Here is a 21,599-nt window from a genome sequence, read left to right on the forward strand (position 1 = left end):
AGGATGATTGGAATTAATGAACAGCATGATGCATTTAATGAGAACTCCACATCATTTGCAGTTCCATTACCAGAGGCTCTGCTGTGATGGAGTTTTAACAAAGTTCTGACAAACCTTTGAGCTGGATGTTGATGGTGTTGTCTCCCACCAGGTAGCCACAGGGCAGCAGCTCAGGTGTGCTGGCAGAGCTGGGCCCACTGGGTCGATGGATCTCACCAATGTTGTAACCGTGAACGCTGTCCGTGCTCAGGCCCAGCTGGTTCGCCGGGTCCACATGAGTGATGTACTCCTGGACAAAGATGGATGTTAGATCCAGGCGTGCCATGTTATGATCCACTTTCTGTAGCAAGCTGCTTGTGTTTACCTTGAAAAGGCGTCGGACTACCCCATCCAAGACGTCCCACTTTGTTTTACCACTCACTCCAATGCAGCCAATCAGAAAATGGCGAAATTGTCCTACCTGTGAAATTAGAGCAGGTTTAGAAAACCAGGAATCTCAGGGATACTTACCACTTTTTATCCAACTGAACGACTCACCTCCTCCCACTTCTTCTCTAAACTCACAACAATCTTCACGTGTCGACCGTCTTTTCTCACGCCTCCTTCTCCACCTGTGTCCTCCAGCAGCATGTCTGACAGGATAGAGGACAAGTCAGAGGTTTTCACATTTGCCATGATTACTTTATTTAATATTTTAATATTTATTTTATATAAAAAGAAAACTCTGTAGTGTCTTTTTACCCAGGCTGGTGGACTCGCTAGTGGTGAGGTTAAGGCTGTGCTGGGACAGTCCCGGGCCAGGCCCTGGGGTCTGGCTTTGTATGTGAGGGGGAGGGGAGGATGAGATGGACACCTGGGAACCAGTCCTGCTGTCCTGACTCTCCAGCTTCAAACGATCATTCTCTGCTTTCAGCTTTTCGATCTCCAGCTGTCAGACACGTTCAGATCACTTCTTACATTCTAATCTACAATTAAAACCATTCTAAACCTTAAAGAAATGTGTTGCTAGAGATCTGCAGACCTGCATCCGGTTCATGGCCTCCCGGAGCTGGTCCAGCTGATGTGCGGAGCTGAGAGCCTCCAGGCGGATATCGGTCAGCTTCATTTCCTTCTCCCTCAGCTCACTGCGCAGCTGCATCACCATCTCCGCCTCGCCATCCAAACACTCCGACAGTCTAAAAACACAGAGAACTCAGGGACCGGGACTTTGGTGGAGCTTTACACACAGCAGTATCACAGAATCTTACAGTGTGTTGGAGTGTGTGTTCCTGAGCAGGTGGCTGGTGGCCGAACTGCCGTTGTGGGGCAGTTTGGGGGAGGATGGCAGAGAAGAGTCAGTCATCTCCTCGATGTCTGAATGAGAAGAGGCGGATTTGGGAGACTTCTTCTTGGTGAACGCTTGTTTGAAGGAGCTTCGCAGCTGAAATGAAACACACAGGCACAAAAAAGGTAAGAAAGGTAAGGTTAAAAGTGAGAGAGGGGAGGGCGTGCCGAGGAAAGGTGAACACAAGCCAGAGAGAGAGAAAAGAAATAAAGGGTGGATCATCTTATGACTGACTTGGAGCTCCAGCTCTGAGGTGCGGGTTCAGATTACTGACCATCTAAATTCAAAGGGTCTGCACATTAAACTAACTAACTAACTAACTAACTAACTAACTAACTAACTAACTAACTAACTAACAACTAACAACTAACTAACTAACTAAAAGTTGCGAGAATGACAACAAATATAAATTTTCTCATGTTTAATGCCTTGGGTTTTGTTATGGGAGTTTGCATAAACTCCAAAATGTTTAATAAAACTAAACTGAAATTCAAAAATATTCCCAAGAAAGTCTAGCAAGCACCAGGATCTAGCAGTGGGATTGGGGCACCACCAGTACAGAGTTCGTTCCACCAGGCAGATGCGAGAACATTGTGGGAGGATATTAGGTGGTGTCAAGAAGAGCAGCAAAGAAGCTAATGGTCTCCTTCATAACAAAGGTATGGTACCAAAACATCCTCCTAGAGGAACTCCTCCCAAGCATCCAAGAACAGTTTGGTCATGATGGGAGTACCATGCCATGAGGTAAAGGTGTTAACTATGTTGCTTGGAAACAGCCAGTAAGATCCACAGATCGCTAACTTGATCAAAACCCCACAAAAGCATTTATTATGACAGAATGGGCTCCTATCAGTCGGGATAAGTAGATTGACAGCATGTAAGATGCAAGGGTCCTGGAAAAAAATGGGCCAATACTGCAAATTTTGACATTAAATTGATGCACTTATCAAAAAAGAAAATTATAAAATTAAGAGATGTTTGTATACAAACATATTGTATCCTAATCTAAACCAAAAGGTTACTCACACCATACCTCTAAAACCATGTTTAAGGGTATTTGTGTGGAGCGGCCGAATGTCCCCACAACGTGGAAATGCCTACACACTACAGGTTAAAAGTTCAAATTTGTCCACTTAAGCATAAAAGACAAGCACACACACACACACACACACACACACACACACACACACACACACACACACACACACACACACACACACACACACACACACACACACACACACACACACACACACACACACACACACACACACACACACACACACACACACACACACACACACACACGTATACAAACATCTCTTAATTTTATAATTTTCTTATTTTTAATTCATGAGAAAATCCATTTGAGTTAAAGCAGACTCTAGAGAAACTAATCTAATTAGTGTTACCCTTTGATGTCTTGCAAATACATCCCCAATAAAGCAAACTCTTCCTCCTTTCTTTGTTTTTGCTTATAACTGTAGACATAATATTTCATCAAAGTTTACTTATTTTTTATGTTCTATAAGAGTTTAAAAGACTAAATGTTTTAGCAATTTCCTAAAAGCTGTTCTCCAGTGCAGACACAGGCAGGCCTTTTCTTTTCTCTTACAGAGAGACAGCTCAAACGTCATAAGATCATCTTTCAGGGAAGAGGTGTTGGGGAGGAAAGAAAAGGCACTACAGCAGGAGGGGAAGAAAAGAAGTGAGGTTAGTAACCTATAAAAAGTGCTGGGGTTAGGCTTCTTTGTCTCTTACTTCACACAGCATACCACGCTTACCTCATAGACCTGCCATATGGAGCGAAGCAAAGGAAGACAGGGAGACAAAACAACACGTTCATGTGGGTTTGGGTGTGTTCATGGGTTACCGAAGGATGAGGATCAAACTACAGACCCCCACAATACTCGAGCTCATCTGACCTCTGGGCAGCTGCAGGTTAAATCTACACCACAACCACCATGAAGAGCAGGATGTTTTGTTGCATTAGACTATCTGACAAACGCAGTGCTTGCACTCCACATTATACACACAGCAGGAGAGCAGCACCTGCATGGAGGAGCTCATTGTGGGGTCTCGCCTACACAAACACTGATGCTTGGGTGGACACACACACACGCACGCACGCACACACACACACACACACACACACACACACACACGCACACGCGCACACGCACGCACACACACACACACACACACACACACACACACACACACACACACACACACACAGGAGTTGCTTTTGCTACTTTGATCTACAGTAGGAAACTACTAGAGTAGAGAAGATCTTTAAATCTGAAGCAAACCAAACACGGGGAGTAACAGGTTTAGCACATGAGAATTAAAAATCTGCATACATCGTCGTCGTCGTCTCCGACTTGTCCACCGGTGCATAAAAGTGTCTTTTGACAACACACAGAAAAAAAATAATGTTTTCTTGTTTTTTATGTTTGAGTGAAAGATGCTCTACCGTTAAGACTAGGCACCATCTGGCTGACATTGATTTGGTCATTTGCATTATTTTAAAGGAAATTTTGCCCAGTTTTGATCTGCAAATGACCAAATCAGACTACATGTGCTTTCTACAGGAGCGAGAGTGTCCTGTGTGTTCGTTCACCTTATCCCCATTAAAAGTTGGCTAAAAGGAAAAAAAAAACCAAAATGTTGAGACAGAGACAAACACCTTAAGTCCTGCTTGTCAGCATGAAAGCACTAAATGATTTCAGCATGACTTTAGAAGTATATATTTCTCATGTCCAGTCTCTTACCCAGTTCTTTTTGTTCTTCTTCTTGTTTTTAGCATCAGCATCCATGTTGGAGCCCACGCTGGAGTGGCTGGTGGCGCTGGCGACGCTGCTGACGCTGTCAGAGGAGTGCTGTCGCCTGATGCGTAGGTCTGGTGGCTGGTTCTGCTGCTGTAGAGAGCTGTTACTGCCCACTGATACAGAGACAGAACAAAGTGTGTTTAGTTTCTACAAATTTGTAAAAAGATAAAAATGTCCCAATCACCAGCGGAGACAAGTTTGTCACAGTGTCAAAATGCTTCCATTGTACGTTATTTCTTTATTGCGACTAGATTCATTTTATAAAAGTAAATTAACTTCTAGTTTTGTGGCAAAACCTCCTAATAGAATTAGCTGGAGCGTTACCTGTCCGGTCTCCTTTAGGCACGAGTTCAGGTGTGTTGATGACTCCATTGATGGCAGCCTGAGCGACAGCGTTCTGCTTCTTCAGCAGCTCGATGGTCTTCCTCAGTTCATTCAGCTCCGAGTCCTTCACAGAAAACACAACAACGCGTTAAACCGGGCCACTCAGCTGAGGAGGGTTTGAACCATGAACTGTGTTGCTTTCACCTTTTGTTCTGCAGTCAAAGTCAGACTCTTCAGTCTAATGGTCATGTTGCCCAGACTCTGTTCAAACGCTGCCACCAGGTGAGCCTGTGGGGGAGTATTCCAGCAAAATTATTACAAGATTCTATCCAGCTGTGCTACAAGAGGTGTGCAGCTTATTTTTGATGCAGAAAACACTGAATAACCTATTAAAGGTTGAATATGGAAGACTGGCACTGGTGAACACTCTGGCAAACTCTGGTGTTCAGAGGTGGTATTGCAACAACAGGACTAAAAATCCAGCCGTAGGGATATTGGTTCACTGCTGCACGTTCCAGCACCATGTTTAGAAACAAACAGGGTAAGGACTCATTTCTACGAATGCGTTTGTTATACAACAGTATTTATCGTTAGAACATCTTCTGGGCTCAGAATAAGCTGCTTGACTGGTCAAGTCTGTAATTTTACACAGTCCCAACCACGCCTTGCTGAGTGGACTTTTTAAGCGCAACAGTGGCCCTCTAGTGGCTGGTAGACGTAAACAAACACAGTGTTGTGCCCGACAGATCAAACATTTGATTATTTATCTTTTAAATAGCTTTTAAAGGAGAAACTGTACATCCATTCTGCACAACTTTGAACGCCCCGTGCAGTTTTTTTTTAAATAAAGCTTTTTATTAAAATGTTCCATATTCTAACTTTAAGTGAGATGCTTGAAGGTACAAAAATGTCTGCATGAAATTCTATGAAATATCTGAGATAAGAGTTGTTTCAAGGCTGCAGAAACACTAGCTGGTTTCACTCGGACCAGCTGTTAGCTCTGCTCTAGGTCAAAAATGAACTTTTCTTTCTCCAAATGACGGTAATACCTTACTAATCTGCATCAGGAAATATAACGCTTTTATCATTTTCAAAAACATGCATTTAAAAAAATAGTCTGAACAATCCAAATAACAACAACATGAGAAGAAAAAAACTGATTGTGGAGGGATTAAAGTTCCAAGACGATGCCACCTCACTCCCCATAAAAAATATAATTAAAATGAAAGTGTGTGTTGACAGAACCAAAGGTACCAATTATCCTGTGACTGTCCAAATGAGTATAAACAGAGTCTGAGGGAGAGTGAACTATCTAAATCATCAGCATCCTTGAGTAAAGAGGCAACATCAGAACCAGAACGGTTGAACGAGATGAAAAATATCAGCACTGTTTCAGCCTTGGGGACTAAAACCCAAACATGCCTTTAAATCGGTTTTACATAAAAGGAAAACATAACAAAACCCAAACAATGGTCCAGAATTACATCCTGTGAGAAAATTATCACCTGCTGGGGGGGGGGGGGGGGGGGGGGGGGGATGTCCCTCAAACTGGCTCAAATTAAACCAAATAAAAAAAGGAGCTGGAACTATTCTCTCCTTAAAAGGCCAAGAACAATCAAACATGTGAGATGGATTACATTTTTATATAGTAGCTTGATAGATTACCCTCTGATTAAATGATAACATGAGGTAAAAACCGGTAAGGTATGAACTCTGCACACAAAAACTGATAACACCAACAGCTGAGCATGGTGGTGGTCATGTGATGATTTGGCTGCTTGAGGATTTCTCATTGACAAATTAAGCCCAGCACTTGAAAACCACAATTTTGTTGGGTCATCTTTTTCTGATGATGAAAATGTTTTTCTGATCTGAAACATTATGGTTAAAAAGCAAAAACAGTGAAATTATGTAATTTTGTATGGCACTAGTTACCTTTTGGTTTAGATTAGGATTAGGAACAGAACAGCATTAGTTATGGTTAGGGTATGGATTCAGAGACAAGTGTGTGTGTGTGTGTGTGTGTGTGTGTGTGTGTGTGTGTGTGTGTGTGTGTGTGTGTGTGTGTGTGTGTGTGTGTGTGTGTGTGTTCAAGATTTTCTTTTTACAGCAGACAACATTGTTAGATTCTCTCCCTCTGGGGCTTCAAGGTGTGGTTAAATAATTCATCACTTGTGTGTCATACATCAAATACGTGAACAAAGCTCCCATGCAGCCTCATCCCCCTTCTGGGTTTTCTAGTTGTCTTGTATTTATTTCCTGCTCCTTCACCACTTGGTGTTGTAAATCTTTAGTCTCCATCTGGGATTGTCCTTAAGCAGTCTGCTGAGACTTGAGCACCACCTGTAATCTAACACCTTTGCCTTCCTTCCAAATCCCACACTCACAGGAAACGCCACCAGCGTGCAAGCACTCAGGCAGCTGATTACAAGCAGAGCGTGGAGAGACTTGTGCAGCTCAGTAAGGAGGCTGGCTGGCTCAGAGAGATTCCTCTGATGGTTCTGCGTGATTTAAATTATACCTTCTGAGAAGAAAGTTGTCTTTTAAAGTGCGTGACAGAGACAGAGTAGACATTTATGGCATTTTTTATGAGGAACGTGTCTCCGTTTAAACAAATTACAATGTAACACATCATGGTTTATTGATTTAAGAACAAAATTCAAGTTATGAAAAGCAAAATATATATATTTTACTTTGTGGAATACATATATTTTATATAAGAAGTTATTGAATAAAGTTATTTCTTAAAATGAGTGTTTAAAGATATTTCAGCAGCTCCTCTCAGTAAAGTCATAAGTAAGAAAAATGCAACTATCCTTGTTGTTGGTAATATTCTACATTTTTTAAAATTCCTTATCAAAGATTACATTCTTGGCACAACAAGTAAAGGATGAAGTGGTTTAAATGTTTTAAATGCATCTGCTGCTGTGTGTTGAAGTATGTTTACTTACATTAGCGCTCAGCTGTGTCGTGAGGGCAGAAACCTTTTCTTGGGAGGCATCCAGCTCCCGGCGTAACTTCCGAATCTGTAGATTGAGAAAGACAAACAAACAAACAAAAAAAAAACATCAAAAAGACAAAGGCTGCAAAAAGACTTAAATATCAAACGCAGAGAAACAAATGAGGGAGGCTCCCAGATCAGAGGTCTGATATGCCCGGGTTAAAAGATGAATAATGCATAAAAGATCACACACAGGTGTACACAGGTGTTCAGAGAGGAAAAGAACCAGTGCTAGGGTCAGTCACTGGAACTGGATACGAGTGTGAAAATATGTTCAAGTTTTAACAGGTCCACAGCATTCGGGAAATTAAAGAGAAGAGCAGCGTGTGGGCGTGCTGCTCACCTCCGACTGAGACTTCTCCTCGTTCTGTAAAACAAACACAAGCAGAGAAAATCATTAGGTGAGACACTGACGGAGCTCTGCACATGTCCCAACTCCTCTCCGATGTATCCACGCCGTGGAGATGAGCTCTTTAAACCGAGGAGGATATTGTCTGGTGCAACATGTCTGGGGAGCAGACGTCCTCCTGGAGGCATTCAACGGTCTCTCATTGTCCACTACAGCGTCACATGGAACAACGCGACAGGACGGCAAAAACACATTCAAAGTAAAAGAATGCAAAACAAATGCTCACACGAATCCGACACACCCTGTTGCTGCACCCTCAAACAGAGCAACACCCGGGTTTACGTGTAAACAGGCTGCAACGGGCAATGAAACCAGATCTGGAAATGGTTTCAATTAGAAGTCCGCTTACCGAACAAAAGAACTGTATTTAAAACCAGAACAAGATGCTTAAAGGCTCATTCAATGAGTTTCTTAAACACACTTCGTCCTGCTAACCACACAGGTTTCAACAGCTTAATACTGTACCCGAGTGTGTGTGTGTGTGTGTGTGTGTGTGTGTGTGCGTGTGTGCGTGCGTGCGTGTGTGTGTGTGTCCACATGTGATCTGCACACCCAGACTGTAACACACAGGCATGACTAGCTGATCCCAGAAACACAAACACAGCTATGCCTTGCTCTGAGGGAAAACTTGCATCAGAGCCTAAAAAACTAGTAAGTTACTCAGCTTGTTTAAATGATATAAAGCCGTAAGTGAGACAATTAAAATGTGAACCAAAAAGTGCCGCTTAAAAATTGTTTTTGTAGATGTTCTAAACATAAATTAGTTTAGCTCTGATGAAACTGCATGGATCACTTCTTACAGCCAGACGTGTAACAACTCTTTATTCCTACCGTTAACTGCCAGGATGTGATGGTTCCTGTCAGGGATAAAGTGGCCATCATCTTGCCTCCCCTCTCTTTCCTGCTCTGATTTGCAGCCTGTGACTCTGTGGGCCAAACCGTGTCTGAGAGTTTCTGTGCTACACCTGCTCAGGTAAGCAAACCAGCCCAGAAAGAGGAGGAGCTTAGCTGTGAAGCACTAAGCTCCAATTAGCTGCAGTGAAAAGATGTGGGCTGGGATCTTTTTGTGATTGTGAATAAAACCAGAAGTTGTCCTCCTGTTACTTCTGAGTCAGATTTCAGGGCATCAGACGGAAGAGAAATAAAAGAAATTTGGCTGCTTTTCAAATCATTTATGTGATTATTTTGCAGATATCTGTGATTTTAAGACTCATGAATACGCCAGCTTGATCTAAATAGTGATAGTTGGAGAAGAACCTGTTTTAAATGAAGGACTCATGAAAAAATAGAGTCTGATTGAGATTTTACAGTAAAAAAATACTTTTATAACCCATCACCAGTAAATGAAACATGCATATTTTGCTCAAACTCACCGTAGAATAAATGGAAGAAGAGCTGGAGACCAGAGACAAGGACGATCCATGAACTGAGGAGAAGAGAAACCACAAGTCAGGATTAGAACGCTGGTCTGGATCCACATTACAGTGATTATAAACAGACCTCCCACAGTTTCCAGTTTCCCCCCCCCCCCCCCCCCCCCCCCAGTCCGCCCACTCTGACCTGGACACCCTCCTCCTCCTCCTAAACGTAATAAGTGCAGCTCTGTGGTCATGGAGCTAAAACTCCTTCACATCGCAGCTGAACTGTAACAACCAGAGCACTTTGCTTATGACTCAGCCGCTAATCGCACATCAGACACTGGGAAACAACGCCGACACTGTTTCCTGCCTGGGAGCAGATTAGGAAGGATCAGCGGTGTGATGTCATCGACCACACCAAGGGGTCAGGCTGATCCAAAAAGAATTCTTTCATTTTCCTTAAAGGGAGCGAGGCACCAGCTAACGGAGAACTCAACTTTTATCACGTTGGGTCTAGACAGAGAGGCTCGCTGGAGGCCGTTTGGATCGTGTGATTAGATTATTTCAGATGAACTCATTATTATGGTTTTAGGAGCCAAAACAGTCACAGCTTGGAGACACTAAGAGATTGCTTTATTATTTCTGAGTCAGTTTATTCAGATCTGTTTAAAACAGAAGCGCTGACTCAGCATCTACTGATATCTAACTGATATACAGCTGGTTTCATATTATAATAAACAGGAAAATGTGAATAAATGCAAGTGTGAGGAACTCGATCAGCTGAGAGGATCTCAAAGTCGAGTTGAGTCACTCTGGGTGTCTTTGAGTGTCAACCCAATTTGGACTCCCAGTAGAGCGGAGATGTCCCACTGGGAGGATGCCTTGAGGCAGACCAAGGACTGACTGGAAATATTTTCTTTCAGCTGGTTGTCGAGCAGAAGAGAACAGGCAGGTCTGGGGATTTTTCCCAACTTCTGGATAATAGGAAGTAACCGAACTGATTTGATTTGATGGATATTTCTGAAAACCCCTTTAGAACGAAGCATTTACTGCTGTTGCACTGATTTAACCCTTACCTCACATTAGAGCATTTTTTTGTGCTGACACGTGTATTTTTGTGAATAACTTTGGCTATGTTAATGCAATTTATCTAATTTTTATGGAGGATGTGTATTTTGGAAGGAATTACAAAAAAAAGTTTGAAAAAATATTCAACCTACTTTATTAAAACGTGGAAATCATTTTGTACAGTTAAGCACATTGAAGCATTTTTTTGTGCCATTGACTTTCATGTAAATCATATATTTTTAATTAGCATAAATATTGGCATAATTTTAAAAAATTATGATTGTGCCCGTGTTTACAGTCTCATCACAAATGTAAGAAGCAGTTTTTACTGTTTTTCACTACATGGCATACTTTCTCCATATATAGCAGGGCAATGGCTGACCCAGCATTTAAACTGAATGATTTAGCTGTATTTCTTTACCTCTGACTGCCCATTATAATACATATTTTGCAAAAAAATGGTTTGTGTGTTATTTAGAGATGCCATACAATAGTTTGCATGTGTGTGTTCTGAATTTTTGGTAATTGTGCTTTTTCAGTGTTCTTTCAAAAAATAAGCCTGACTGAATGTACAAAATTAGCTTATTCTGCAAAATAGCATTTTGACATGTGTTCCTTTGTGTGTGATTGTTCAGGCATGCGTGTATGTAGGTATCAAAGCACTTTACAGATCTTCAAAGGACAGATCTGTGATCATTATCTGGAGTGGTTGAGCAGGTGTGGGCCATGGGAGTGTAGGGGGGGGGGCACAGGTTCTCACACTCTGTTGACTTCATGAATATTCATCAAAGGCATGCTATATATCAAAAATCAAAGGATTTTCTGCTAAATTTCAGATACTCATTCACAATTTTACTTTTGCAAAATGTTATTTCAATAAGTACAAAGCATTTGCATGGATGAAAGCTAAGATGAAGGCTGAAAAACTTCAAAGGCATACATTTGTTTTTCAAAACAAATTCCTGCAGAATCGAATTTTGTTTACATTCAGTAGGGGCAGCTTACACAGGTGCACCAATTGACTAAAAGTACATATATGAGACTCAGATCAGGATTCATTTCTTTGAACCGCAACCATGAGAAGAAGATTCAATGTGAATGAAGCCCTGGAGGTGTTTCAGCAGCTTGAGGAAGAGGGAGAGTCAGCCTCATCCTCATCCACGGATGACAGCTCTTGTTCGGATGAAGAGGCTGAAGATCAGGCCTTTACCCCAGGGCCTGATTCAGGGGAAGAAATGGAAGAAGGTTCAGATGAGGAGGTGGTTGCTGCAGAGGAGAGATGGGACCATCCTTTGTGGCAATCAAAGAGCGGGATCGCCTGGTCCCCGACACCCGACACCAGGATCCCCTTTCGGGCTCCAGACGTCCGCCATTGTGGGATCACCCGCCTCGCTGTCAGCTACATCCAAACTATTGAGGACAGCTTCGATTTTTTTTTTAACTACAACAATCCTAGATGTAATAATAAAATACACCAATATAGAGGGAAGAAGAAAATATGACGATTGGACAGACGTTGACCGCGTGGAACTCCGCGCATTGTTTGGGTTGCTCATCCTCGCTGGTGTGCACCGTTCCCGTGGGGAATCATCTGCCAGCCTCTGGGGGGAGGAAACGGGGAGGCCGATATTCAGAGCCACGATGAGTTTGGGAAGGTTCCACATGCTGACTGCAACATTGCGCTTTGATGACCGCTTGACCAGGGCAGCCCGCCGGTTGGTGCAGCAGGACAAGCTCGCTCCCCTGCGGGAAGTGTGGGACCTCTGGGCGGCCCGGCTCCCTCTCGCCTACAACCCCGGTGAAGATGTCTGCGTTGATGAACAGCTCGTCGGATTCAGAGGTCGCTGCAACTTCAAGCAGTACATGCCCTCAAAACCGGCAAAATATGGCATCAAGCTGTGGGTGGTGTGCGATGTGGCCACTTCTTATGCCTGGGAGATTATTCCCTATCTGGGCAAGACGACTCGAGACGCCCCGGCAGAAAGGGGGCAAGGGAAGCGGGTGGTGCTGGAACTCACGGAGGGTCTGAGCGGCCGCACTGTCACCACGGACAATTTTTTCACCTCGCTGGTTCTTGGAGAGGAGCTGCTAAAAAAAAAATCTGTCTTGTGGGAACAGTTAGGCGCAACAAGCCAGAGTTGCCCCCACAGCTGCTCCAGATGAAAAGCAGAGCGGGTCTGTCCTCCCTGTTCGGCTTCACCTCCACCGCCACCGCGGTGAGCTACATTCCAAAGCGCCGGCGGAACGTTCTGCTCCTCAGCACCAAACACCATCAGGTTCAGATCCAGGAGGGACCGCAGCAGAAGCCGACCGTAATCATCGATTACAACCGCTGCAAAGGGGCAGTTGACAACTTGGACAAGGTAATTTATTTATTTTATTTTGTTTTATTATAATTCACCAACCTAATTGCATATGTAATTTATTTATTCATTTATTTTTATTCCAGCTCGTTGCAACATACAGCTGCCGCCGCAAGACCAGACGTTGGCCCATGTCGCTCTTCTGCAACATGTTAGATGTGAGCGCCTACAATGCCCTGGTCCTGTGGCTGTCTGTGGAACCGGCCTGGAACCAACAGAAGAGGAGCATCCGTCGAAGGCTGTTCTTGCAGGAGCTTGGGACCTCCATGGTGAGACCAGCCCAGGCGAGGCGCACTCGCTTGCCGCGGTCCAGCAGCGCTGCAGCTCTGTTGGAGGTGCAGCAGCAAGTGGAGCCAGGTCCAGCCCAGGAGCAGACAAAGAAAAGATGCCACCTTTGCAGAGGGAAGAGGAGCGTGCGTGCACGCTTTTGCCATGCATGTGGACAGGCTGTGTGCAAGGAGCACTCAACAGTTGTGTGCTCAGCCTGCAGCTGTTAGCTCACTCCCCTCTGTGTTTCTCTCTCTTTCTCTCTCTCTCTCACACACACACACACACACACACACACACACACACACACACACACACACACACACACACACACACACACACACACACACACACACACTTTTTCTTTGTTCGTGTGCTTTAATAAAGTGTTCAACTGGTCATCTTTGTAAGTGCATTTTTTTGTGCTCTAATGACTTTAACGTGAGTATTTTAGAAAATATGACATTACACAAAAACTACAAAGTGAGCAAAAAATATTTTTATGCCTATTTGTGACACTCCAAGGCTGTGACAACTTACCCACAAAAAAGGTCATCTGGACATAACACACAAAAAATGATTTGATTTTTTCATTTTTTGTACAGTTTTCAAACTTCGGGTTTTGCTAATAAACCTGGCAATGAAGGGGTTAAATCTGAGAAACACACACATATTTTATTATATTTTGTTAGGGCTGAAGCCAAGGATGAAATTCATGTAAAAAAAATTGGGACTTATGAAATATTATATAATATTTCTATGGGAAGCTTTCTAAGTGCATTTTTTTGTGCTCTAATGACTTTAACGTGAGTATTTTAGAAAATATGACATTACACAAAAACTACAAAGTGAACAAAAAATATTTTTATGCCTATTTGTGACACTCCAAGGCTGTGACAACTTACCCACAAAAAAGGTAATCTGGACATAACACAAAAAAATTATTAGATTTTTTCATTTTTTGTACAGTTTTCAAACTTTGGGTTTTGCTAATAAACCTGGCAATGAAGGGGTTAAATCTGAGAAACACACACATATTTTATTATATTTTGTTAGGGCTGAAGCCAAGGATGAAATTCATGTAAAAAAATTGGGACTTATGAAATATTATATAATATTTCTATGGGAAGCTTTCTAAGTGCATTTTTTTGTGCTCTAATGACTTTAACGTGAGTATTTTAGAAAATGTGACATTACACAAAAACTACAAAGTGAGCAAAAAATATTTTTATGCCTATTTGTGACACTCCAAGGCTGTGACAACTTACCCACAAAAAAGGTAATCTGGACATAACACACAAAAAATGATTTGATTTTTTCATTTTTTGTACAGTTTTCAAACTTCGGGTTTTGCTAATAAACCTGGCAATGAAGGGGTTAAATCTGAGAAACACACACATATTTTATTATATTTTGTTAGGGCTGAAGCCGAGGATGAAATTCATGTAAAAAAAATTGGGACTTATGAAATATTATATAATATTTCTATGGGAAGCTTTCTAAGTGCATTTTTTTGTGCTCTAATGACTTTAACGTGAGTATTTTAGAAAATGTGACATTACACAAAAACTACAAAGTGAGAAAAAAATATTTTTATGCCTATTTGTGACACTCCAAGGCTGTGACAACTTACCCACAAAAAAGTTAATCTGGACATAACACACAAAAATGATTTGATTTTTTCATTTTTTGTACAGTTTTCAAACTTCGGGTTTTGCTAATAAACCTGGCAATGAAGGGGTTAAATCTGAGAAACACACACATATTTTATTATATTTTGTTAGGGCTGAAGCCAAGGATGAAATTCATGTAAAAAAATTGGGACTTATGAAATATTATATAATATTTCTAAAGGAAGCTTTCTAAGTGCATTTTTTTGTGCTCTAATGACTTTAACGTTAGAAAATTTAAACGTTGGGTAAGGGTTAAAACAGCTGCACCAAAGTGTTGGACAGATGGTCTTGTCCAACACACAGTGGCTGATGTCTGGGGATCCACATTTTACAAACGTACACACACACACAACATGCATTTCTGCAGGAAGGGCAGCCCAAAGCACACAAAGAGAGAGAGAAAGTGGGAGGGAGAGTGTTTTGTTTGAGGTTTCTTAAATGTCACAATGTCTCATTTACACCTGTCACAGCGATCCTGTAATTATCTCCTCTTCCCAAAGGGGAGACGGACAGAAAGAGCTGGGAAAGATGACTACACCAGATACGTTACTGGTGACGGAAGAGTAATGACAAGTTTTCACTTACATCCGTTAACGCCAGCTACAGAATAGATGACAGATATCTGTCCCATCCCTTCAGACACGAATAAGAATTAAAACACAATCTTTACAAAATCACTGATGTCTTTTTCGTTTAGTTTTACGCACGAAAATCAGAAAATCTATCAAATATTCTGATCTCGGCAAAATCAAAAACAGCTGTTTTCAGCATTCGATGATTTTCTTACATCTGTCTTTCTCAGATCCATCCACAAATGTCTTTAAAAAACATATCTACTCTAAACCGTGTTTTAGCTTAACCAAATGTTCCTCATTAAGAAGTCGGTCTTTAACCTGTGACCACGCCCTCTCCTCCCTCCTGTTTTATTTTGTTCTCCAAATCAAGGCTGCACATTCCTTTGGTCCAAAAAGCCCGCCTAAGCTGCTCCTCTGAGTCTGGCTGCTGGTGAGAAAAGCACTGCTTGGTGCTTTTTCCATTAAACAAAGCTAAACTAAAGCTGATTATAGATTTCTAAAGGGATAAAAGCTTTTTTTTCTGGAACTGCTACTGTAATCTGCACTAATGTTCTGCAAACAAATGGAATAATAATTCCTGTGGCAGAAATCGAGGATGAAAAAGAGGAAGGAAAGGCTTCAGAGTCCTGGGAGAACAGGGTTACAAAGGTCCAGGAATAGCTTTGATAAATGATAAATGACCCGCACTTGTATAGCGCCTCTCAGAGTAGGGACTCCAAAGCGCTTTACACTACAGTGTATCATTCATCCATTCACACACACTTTCACACACTGATGGTGATGAGCTACGATGTAGCCACAGCTGCCCTGGGGCGCACTGACAGAGGCGAGGCTGCCGAGCACAGGCACCACCGGTCCCTCCGACCACCACCAGCAGGCAAGGTGGGTTAAGTGTCTTGCCCAAGGACACAACAGCAGAATTCTCTGTCTGGATCTGGGATCGAACCTGCAACCTTTACACCTGTTTACACTTGATTTATTTCTGAAAGCTTGGTCAGCACCAAACATTCATTCGTTTCTTTCACCTTCTTCAAATCCGTCCCTGAAAGATCCCGACCGGCTCATGGTGCGAGTCTTCTCATCAAGCGACATGCAAGAGTTTCTGAGTCGGTTCTCGCTGCAGGGGTCAAAAGGGGCATCCTGATTGGTCAGGCTGTTGTTGCGCAGACTAGCGAGGTTGTTCTGAGCTGCAGAGGTTGGACTGGAAGCTGCGGAAAAGGTGATAAAGTTTAGACAAAAGCGTTTTTTTTTTTCTCTCATAAATCTGAGCTTTAGTTCTGCTGCTTGGCATACCCAGCTGTCCAAAGTTGAAGCGAGTACCGGAGGGGGAGGTGAGGCTGGACCCGGGGGAGAACGGCGAGTTGCTGGCAGAGTCCTGCAGCCCACTGGTGGAGTGCGAACGCAGCCAATCACGATCTTCGTGGCCCCTGAGCTGCGCTGACGGACCGTACCTGCAGGAAGTCGGAGACACGCTTAAAGCGGACCGCATGACTGCAAAACAGGAAGAGGTGTTGTGGACTCTGTGGTGTAATGGGACAAGCTGATCAGATTATGTTTCAGTCAGTGAGGTGGATTTTCTTCCCTCAAACAGCCAGATTAATAGCCAGGACCCAACATGAAGATGAACCATGTGCTGCAACAACTTATTACAACAGCGTGACTGATTTCAGCTTTCAGCAACAAAAACAATAAATAAATAGAAAAGCAGAAAAAGACACCAACGTAACAAAAGTTGACCCCGGTACAGTAAGTATGCCTGCCCCAGCGTTACACACTGATTGACCTGTGCAGGGACACGGTGGCATGCCTGAAGTACAACACAACAACACAAGTGCCAAACAGAAACGTGTTGGGAAGCATAAGCAGAAGCCCTAATGAGAGGGACGTGGACGCAGAAATAAAAGAGGATAAACAGACGACAGTTTGGTGAACATGAGTGGAAAAGTGTCCAGCAGAAAGCAAATGTACCTGAATCCTTTCTTAGGCAGAGTGTTTCTACCACAATGATGCCCGCTGAGGGAGAGAAACACTTTAGAGGAAGCGAGGACACAAATACCTCCCTACCTACTTACAGGTACATTTGAAAAATTATTATTCACTCCAGTCATTTTTGTCAGTTTGTTTAACATTTCCTTTTTTATCTTTAAAATTTGTTTTCTTAAAAAAAAAAAAAAAAAAGAATAAAAAACTAACAACAAAAAAATAAACATAGACAATTCTTGAAATTTATTTTATTTAAAAATATTATTTCCTATGATAGGATTTAAATGTTTTTAATGAAGAGAAATCCAGCTAATGTAAGGATATAAACAACCACAAGGTGGCGCTAGATCATTATAGATGACAGAGAACCGCCTAACAACACAACTGAGACCGCTAAGATCATTACAGACAACATCTAGAGGCCCTAAAAATAACCACAGACTACCACACAGGGGACAAGTCAAACTACAGCCCAGACATGCTGAGGTTGTCCCTGTGTGGCAGCAGGTGGTGGTTTCATAGGACCACCCACAGTGGTCTCACCAGGAGACTAACACCGCACACAGGTAGATTTACCTGTCCTGCCTCCGAGGTAGCGTGTTTCTGCTGAATATTGGGCTAGCAGAGGGGGAGGAGAGGGGACTGATGGAAAACAGGAAGGAAGACAGACACAGAGAAACAGCAAAGTTTTAGAGTGAAGTAGATGAAGGAAGGTTTCAGAACAGAAATCAACCAGAAGATTCTTCATCAGCGATGAGGAACCTCAGGGAGGACGGTGATATCAGAGGTTCGAGTCCAGGTGATGGAATAGATAATATATTACTGTTATATTATTATTTCTCATCCAGAGTCTGTAACGAGGACGACAATTACTGCATACGACCACACCAGGGGAGTCTTTGTGTGATGCAGACAGAGTGACCTCATCTCCATGAGATCACAATGCTTTTGAGCTCTTAAATAATTATTAAAACTGGGCAGGATTTAAGGATTTGCTGGCTTCCTTAAACATGAGTGTGCAAATGAACACATCTGGGTCACATTTATCTGAGAACACTGACAACCCTTTCATCAGCAAAACTCATGCTGAAACATGTCAAACTCATTTTTGTTTCATCCCCACCTCTCAGACATGCCGGTTTTCACGCTGCCGGTACGTGCCAGAGCAGAGAGGGTGTCCTCCCTGTGGGCCCCGTGGACTCCGCTCCCACCTCCACCAGCGCTGCCCAGGCTCATGTCGATGGACTCGCTGCTGGTGTGCATGCTGCTGACAGAGGGGAAGCCCATGCTGCCAGCCCCGCCATGCCCACCTAAAGTGCCCTCCCTGCTGGGGACAGAGGAGCTGCTGAAGGTGGTCCCCCATGTCAGACTGTTGGAGGGGCCGGTGGAGGAGTAAACTGATCCTGGGCTGGAGGCCTGTGGGAGACATGCAGACTCATTATAAATCAATAAGGACTATCTCCATTTCACCTGCTGATTCTGAACTAAATCTAATTTATTATTAATGACCAGCAGGGGGAGGTAAACACTCTTCCTACTGTTTCATGGTTTTAGTGTGAAGTTGTTTTACAGTTACGTTGGCTCATGTCAGAAACGTTGACACCTGCCCCACCAGTAAAGGCAGTAAGTAGAATTAAAATAATAACAACAATAGTTGCAACAACCATTATTAACCCTTTGGTGCATAATGGTCACTACAGTGGACAGGTACTCAAAATTGTTATTTATTTATTTTTGCTATTAAGCACAGCTGTTGAAGACTTTATTGCATTTGAACCCCTCCATTTGGACTTCAGTAAGTCAAGCCAACATATTTCATGTTCAGAATGCATGCTGCCCACTGAGGTGGACATGTAATAAATTATGTGTAAATTAAATGTTACAAAAAATATGTAAATATGACATTTGTTTCATTCACACCTAAAGATGAATGAAAAAAATGGTTTAAAAAATCATGGTTGAAGATTTCATAATTCATGCATCAAAGGGTTAACTACACTGACTCGTGTGTTTTATTTAGTTATATTAGGATCTATAGAATTTAAAAGAACTGATTAAACTCTTGAACTCTTCCCTGCTGTTCATAATGATATGACTGCTACCTCATTACCCTCTGAGTCACAACGACTCGTAACAAAACTGACGTGAACATGGGATGGAGAGTTCATGACTGAGCACGTTCCAACATTTCTGTTCAGAAATGATGAAAAACCTGCAGCTGTTTGGGACATAGCTGGAGTTCAATAATCCTCATGTTCCCACCAAAGTCCTCCTTAAACACCCTCCAGTACGTTTACTATAATCAAATCCTAATCTACTTCCAGCTCAAAGGTGCATCATGATGTTTTTACTCAAGTGGCAGCTGACCACAAGTCACATGACCAACATTTTAAATGACACTAATTTAATGAGCTATCTGTCTACAGCTCTCCAAATGTTATTTTAAGAGCGTATTTGTTGAAATATTGTAAACATTCATTTCTGTCGTTTCCGGTTTGATGATGCTCCCTTCATCTTCCTCACCTGTTCGCTGCCCAGCGTTCCCGTTCCAGATCCCAGTGCTCTGCCTCCAAGCACAGAGCTGCAAGTCTCGCTCTCCCCGCATCCCAGTCCTCCATCAGGGGACTCCAGTACCGTAGCAACGTGGTTCATGGTAGCATGGGGGTTGGAGATGACTGTGGAGTTCTTCAGGTTCTCAGCTGTGATGACCGGCGCCTGTTTACTGGGCTTTCCACCAAATAACCTGGACAAGGGAGAAGGACGTTAACAGAGGAGGAGGTGATCTTAAACAGAAAGGACAAACTGTCGTCTGTTTATCCTCTTTTATTTCCGAGCCTTAGATTATTAGTTTAAAGTGGAAGATAAGCACCTGGAAAGAAAAATGTGCTACTGTATTGAAGAGATGCGCTGATTCTGGTTTTGAGGGACGACACCAACTAAATGTTTTGGAACAGCTTTGAGCCGCTGATACCAAGACACACTGACAGGAGACAAGTTTCCATTTTGGAAAGACAAAAACTTCCATGTGAATGATCTATCAATGCTGCATGGTAGTGGTGCATTCACAAACTAGAAAAAAATCAAGTCTATTGGAGTGCTGACTTTCAGATTGGTCAATATCTATTAAGTCATTTGTGATAATTAATTTAATTCAGAGTGAGAACGCATCTGTTTTAGTAACGTTTAAGTCTGTTTGAATTATTTGTTTTTGTTGGTTTTTGAGTCTTGTTTTTATTTCTTTAATAATGAACCTTTTACTTTTTGTTTGGGCTTCATGCTGTTGAAAAGTTCTATACAAATAAATGAAGTTTTTTGGCCATATTACTATGGCAATCCAACCAATAGAGGGTGAACAAGACTTTAATATGTGCTTAGTCTCTGCTAATCCAGCTCTAGAGTGCGCTTCACAAAGAACAGAGGAACAAAAAAGTTCTAGTTTTCTGCAAAGTGTAACACTAAAATTACACTTGATCATGTTTACACGCTCATGAACACCACCCCACTAACTTTTACATTGTTAGACAGTCCAAAACAATTCATCACGTTGTGTGTAAAAGGTGTCAGTGAAAAGATAGTACCGAGGTATTTTGTTATATTTAGTGGTGACTTTCTCTTTCACTCCCTCTAGCCATAATCCAGCCCTTACACAAGCGTTCTCTCCCTTGGTTGGTTAAGCGTCAAGGTCAAGTTTCACCCATTCACCGTGCTCGACACCCCTGCTAAGAGCCAGGAAGTGGTGCTGCCAGGAGAGGTCGGTTTAGAGAACCGTAATACTTATAAATAGTGCCAATTTCGTTTATACTCTTAACACCAAGTTTGTTTTCAAGTCACTGACTGTTTTGTTTTTGGTGTACTAAGTGAACTTAATGTCTAGTGGAAACAAAAGAAGAAAGAAAGAAACAAGACCCCAAATTAAGGTTGTGTGGGTTCAAACGGAGCTGCCAGGAGAAAAGAAAGACGTTTTATCCTGTAACCTCCGTGAAACAAGACATACAGTAGCAGGTCTGTAGTGAGAGAAACACACATGCACGCACGCACGCACGCACACACACACACACACACACACACACACACACACACACACACACACACACGACTCACACACACACACACACACACACACAACTCTCTCCTTGTTCTGCTCTAATCTCGGGTTGGAGTTAAATGGCAGGCTGTGATGACTGAGGCCTTGGTGGGGGATAATAGCAGCATGTCTCCTTTGAAGAGTTATCACTCCCTCACATTAATGAGGGTAGAGAGCTGAGGTAAGATTCAGCTTGCATTAAAGTGCACCACACCCTCCCCTACCACCTCCACCTCCCTCGCTGCTGCACTACCAAGGCTGAGGCTTGGCAGCTGATCAGCTCAGCTCAAGGCCGCATTCACAACGGCCTGGTATAACCTTGCAGAGAGGGTGTGTGCG

The 21,599-nt window shown here is 42.6% G+C and overlaps 1 protein-coding gene across 3 annotated transcripts in view; it reads right to left on the reverse strand.

The window, feature by feature from the left end:
* Window positions 1-21,599, reverse strand: part of nav2a (neuron navigator 2a) — a 122,135-nt gene that overhangs the window by 2,858 nt on the left and 97,678 nt on the right. For 2 of the 3 annotated variants that reach the window (XM_015953712.3, XM_015953711.3), the window contains 18 exons: window positions 19,700-19,919; window positions 18,300-18,592; window positions 17,753-17,818; window positions 17,162-17,206; window positions 16,487-16,644; window positions 16,219-16,401; window positions 9,263-9,315; window positions 7,824-7,847; window positions 7,431-7,505; window positions 4,684-4,767; window positions 4,480-4,603; window positions 4,099-4,268; window positions 1,248-1,420; window positions 1,022-1,175; window positions 742-928; window positions 538-632; window positions 365-460; window positions 115-289 (listed from right to left, as the gene is read on the reverse strand). In XM_015953712.3, coding sequence (XP_015809198.3) covers window positions 115-289; window positions 365-460; window positions 538-632; window positions 742-928; window positions 1,022-1,175; window positions 1,248-1,420; window positions 4,099-4,268; window positions 4,480-4,603; window positions 4,684-4,767; window positions 7,431-7,505; window positions 7,824-7,847; window positions 9,263-9,315; window positions 16,219-16,401; window positions 16,487-16,644; window positions 17,162-17,206; window positions 17,753-17,818; window positions 18,300-18,592; window positions 19,700-19,919 — 2,375 coding nt within the window. The remainder of the gene's footprint in view (window positions 1-114; window positions 290-364; window positions 461-537; window positions 633-741; window positions 929-1,021; window positions 1,176-1,247; window positions 1,421-4,098; window positions 4,269-4,479; window positions 4,604-4,683; window positions 4,768-7,430; window positions 7,506-7,823; window positions 7,848-9,262; window positions 9,316-16,218; window positions 16,402-16,486; window positions 16,645-17,161; window positions 17,207-17,752; window positions 17,819-18,299; window positions 18,593-19,699; window positions 19,920-21,599) is intronic. The other variant, XM_015953713.3, reaches the window with a different exon arrangement.

This window comes from Nothobranchius furzeri, chromosome 9 (assembly GCF_043380555.1).
Source record: "Nothobranchius furzeri strain GRZ-AD chromosome 9, NfurGRZ-RIMD1, whole genome shotgun sequence".
Lineage (NCBI taxonomy): Eukaryota > Metazoa > Chordata > Actinopteri > Cyprinodontiformes > Nothobranchiidae > Nothobranchius > Nothobranchius furzeri.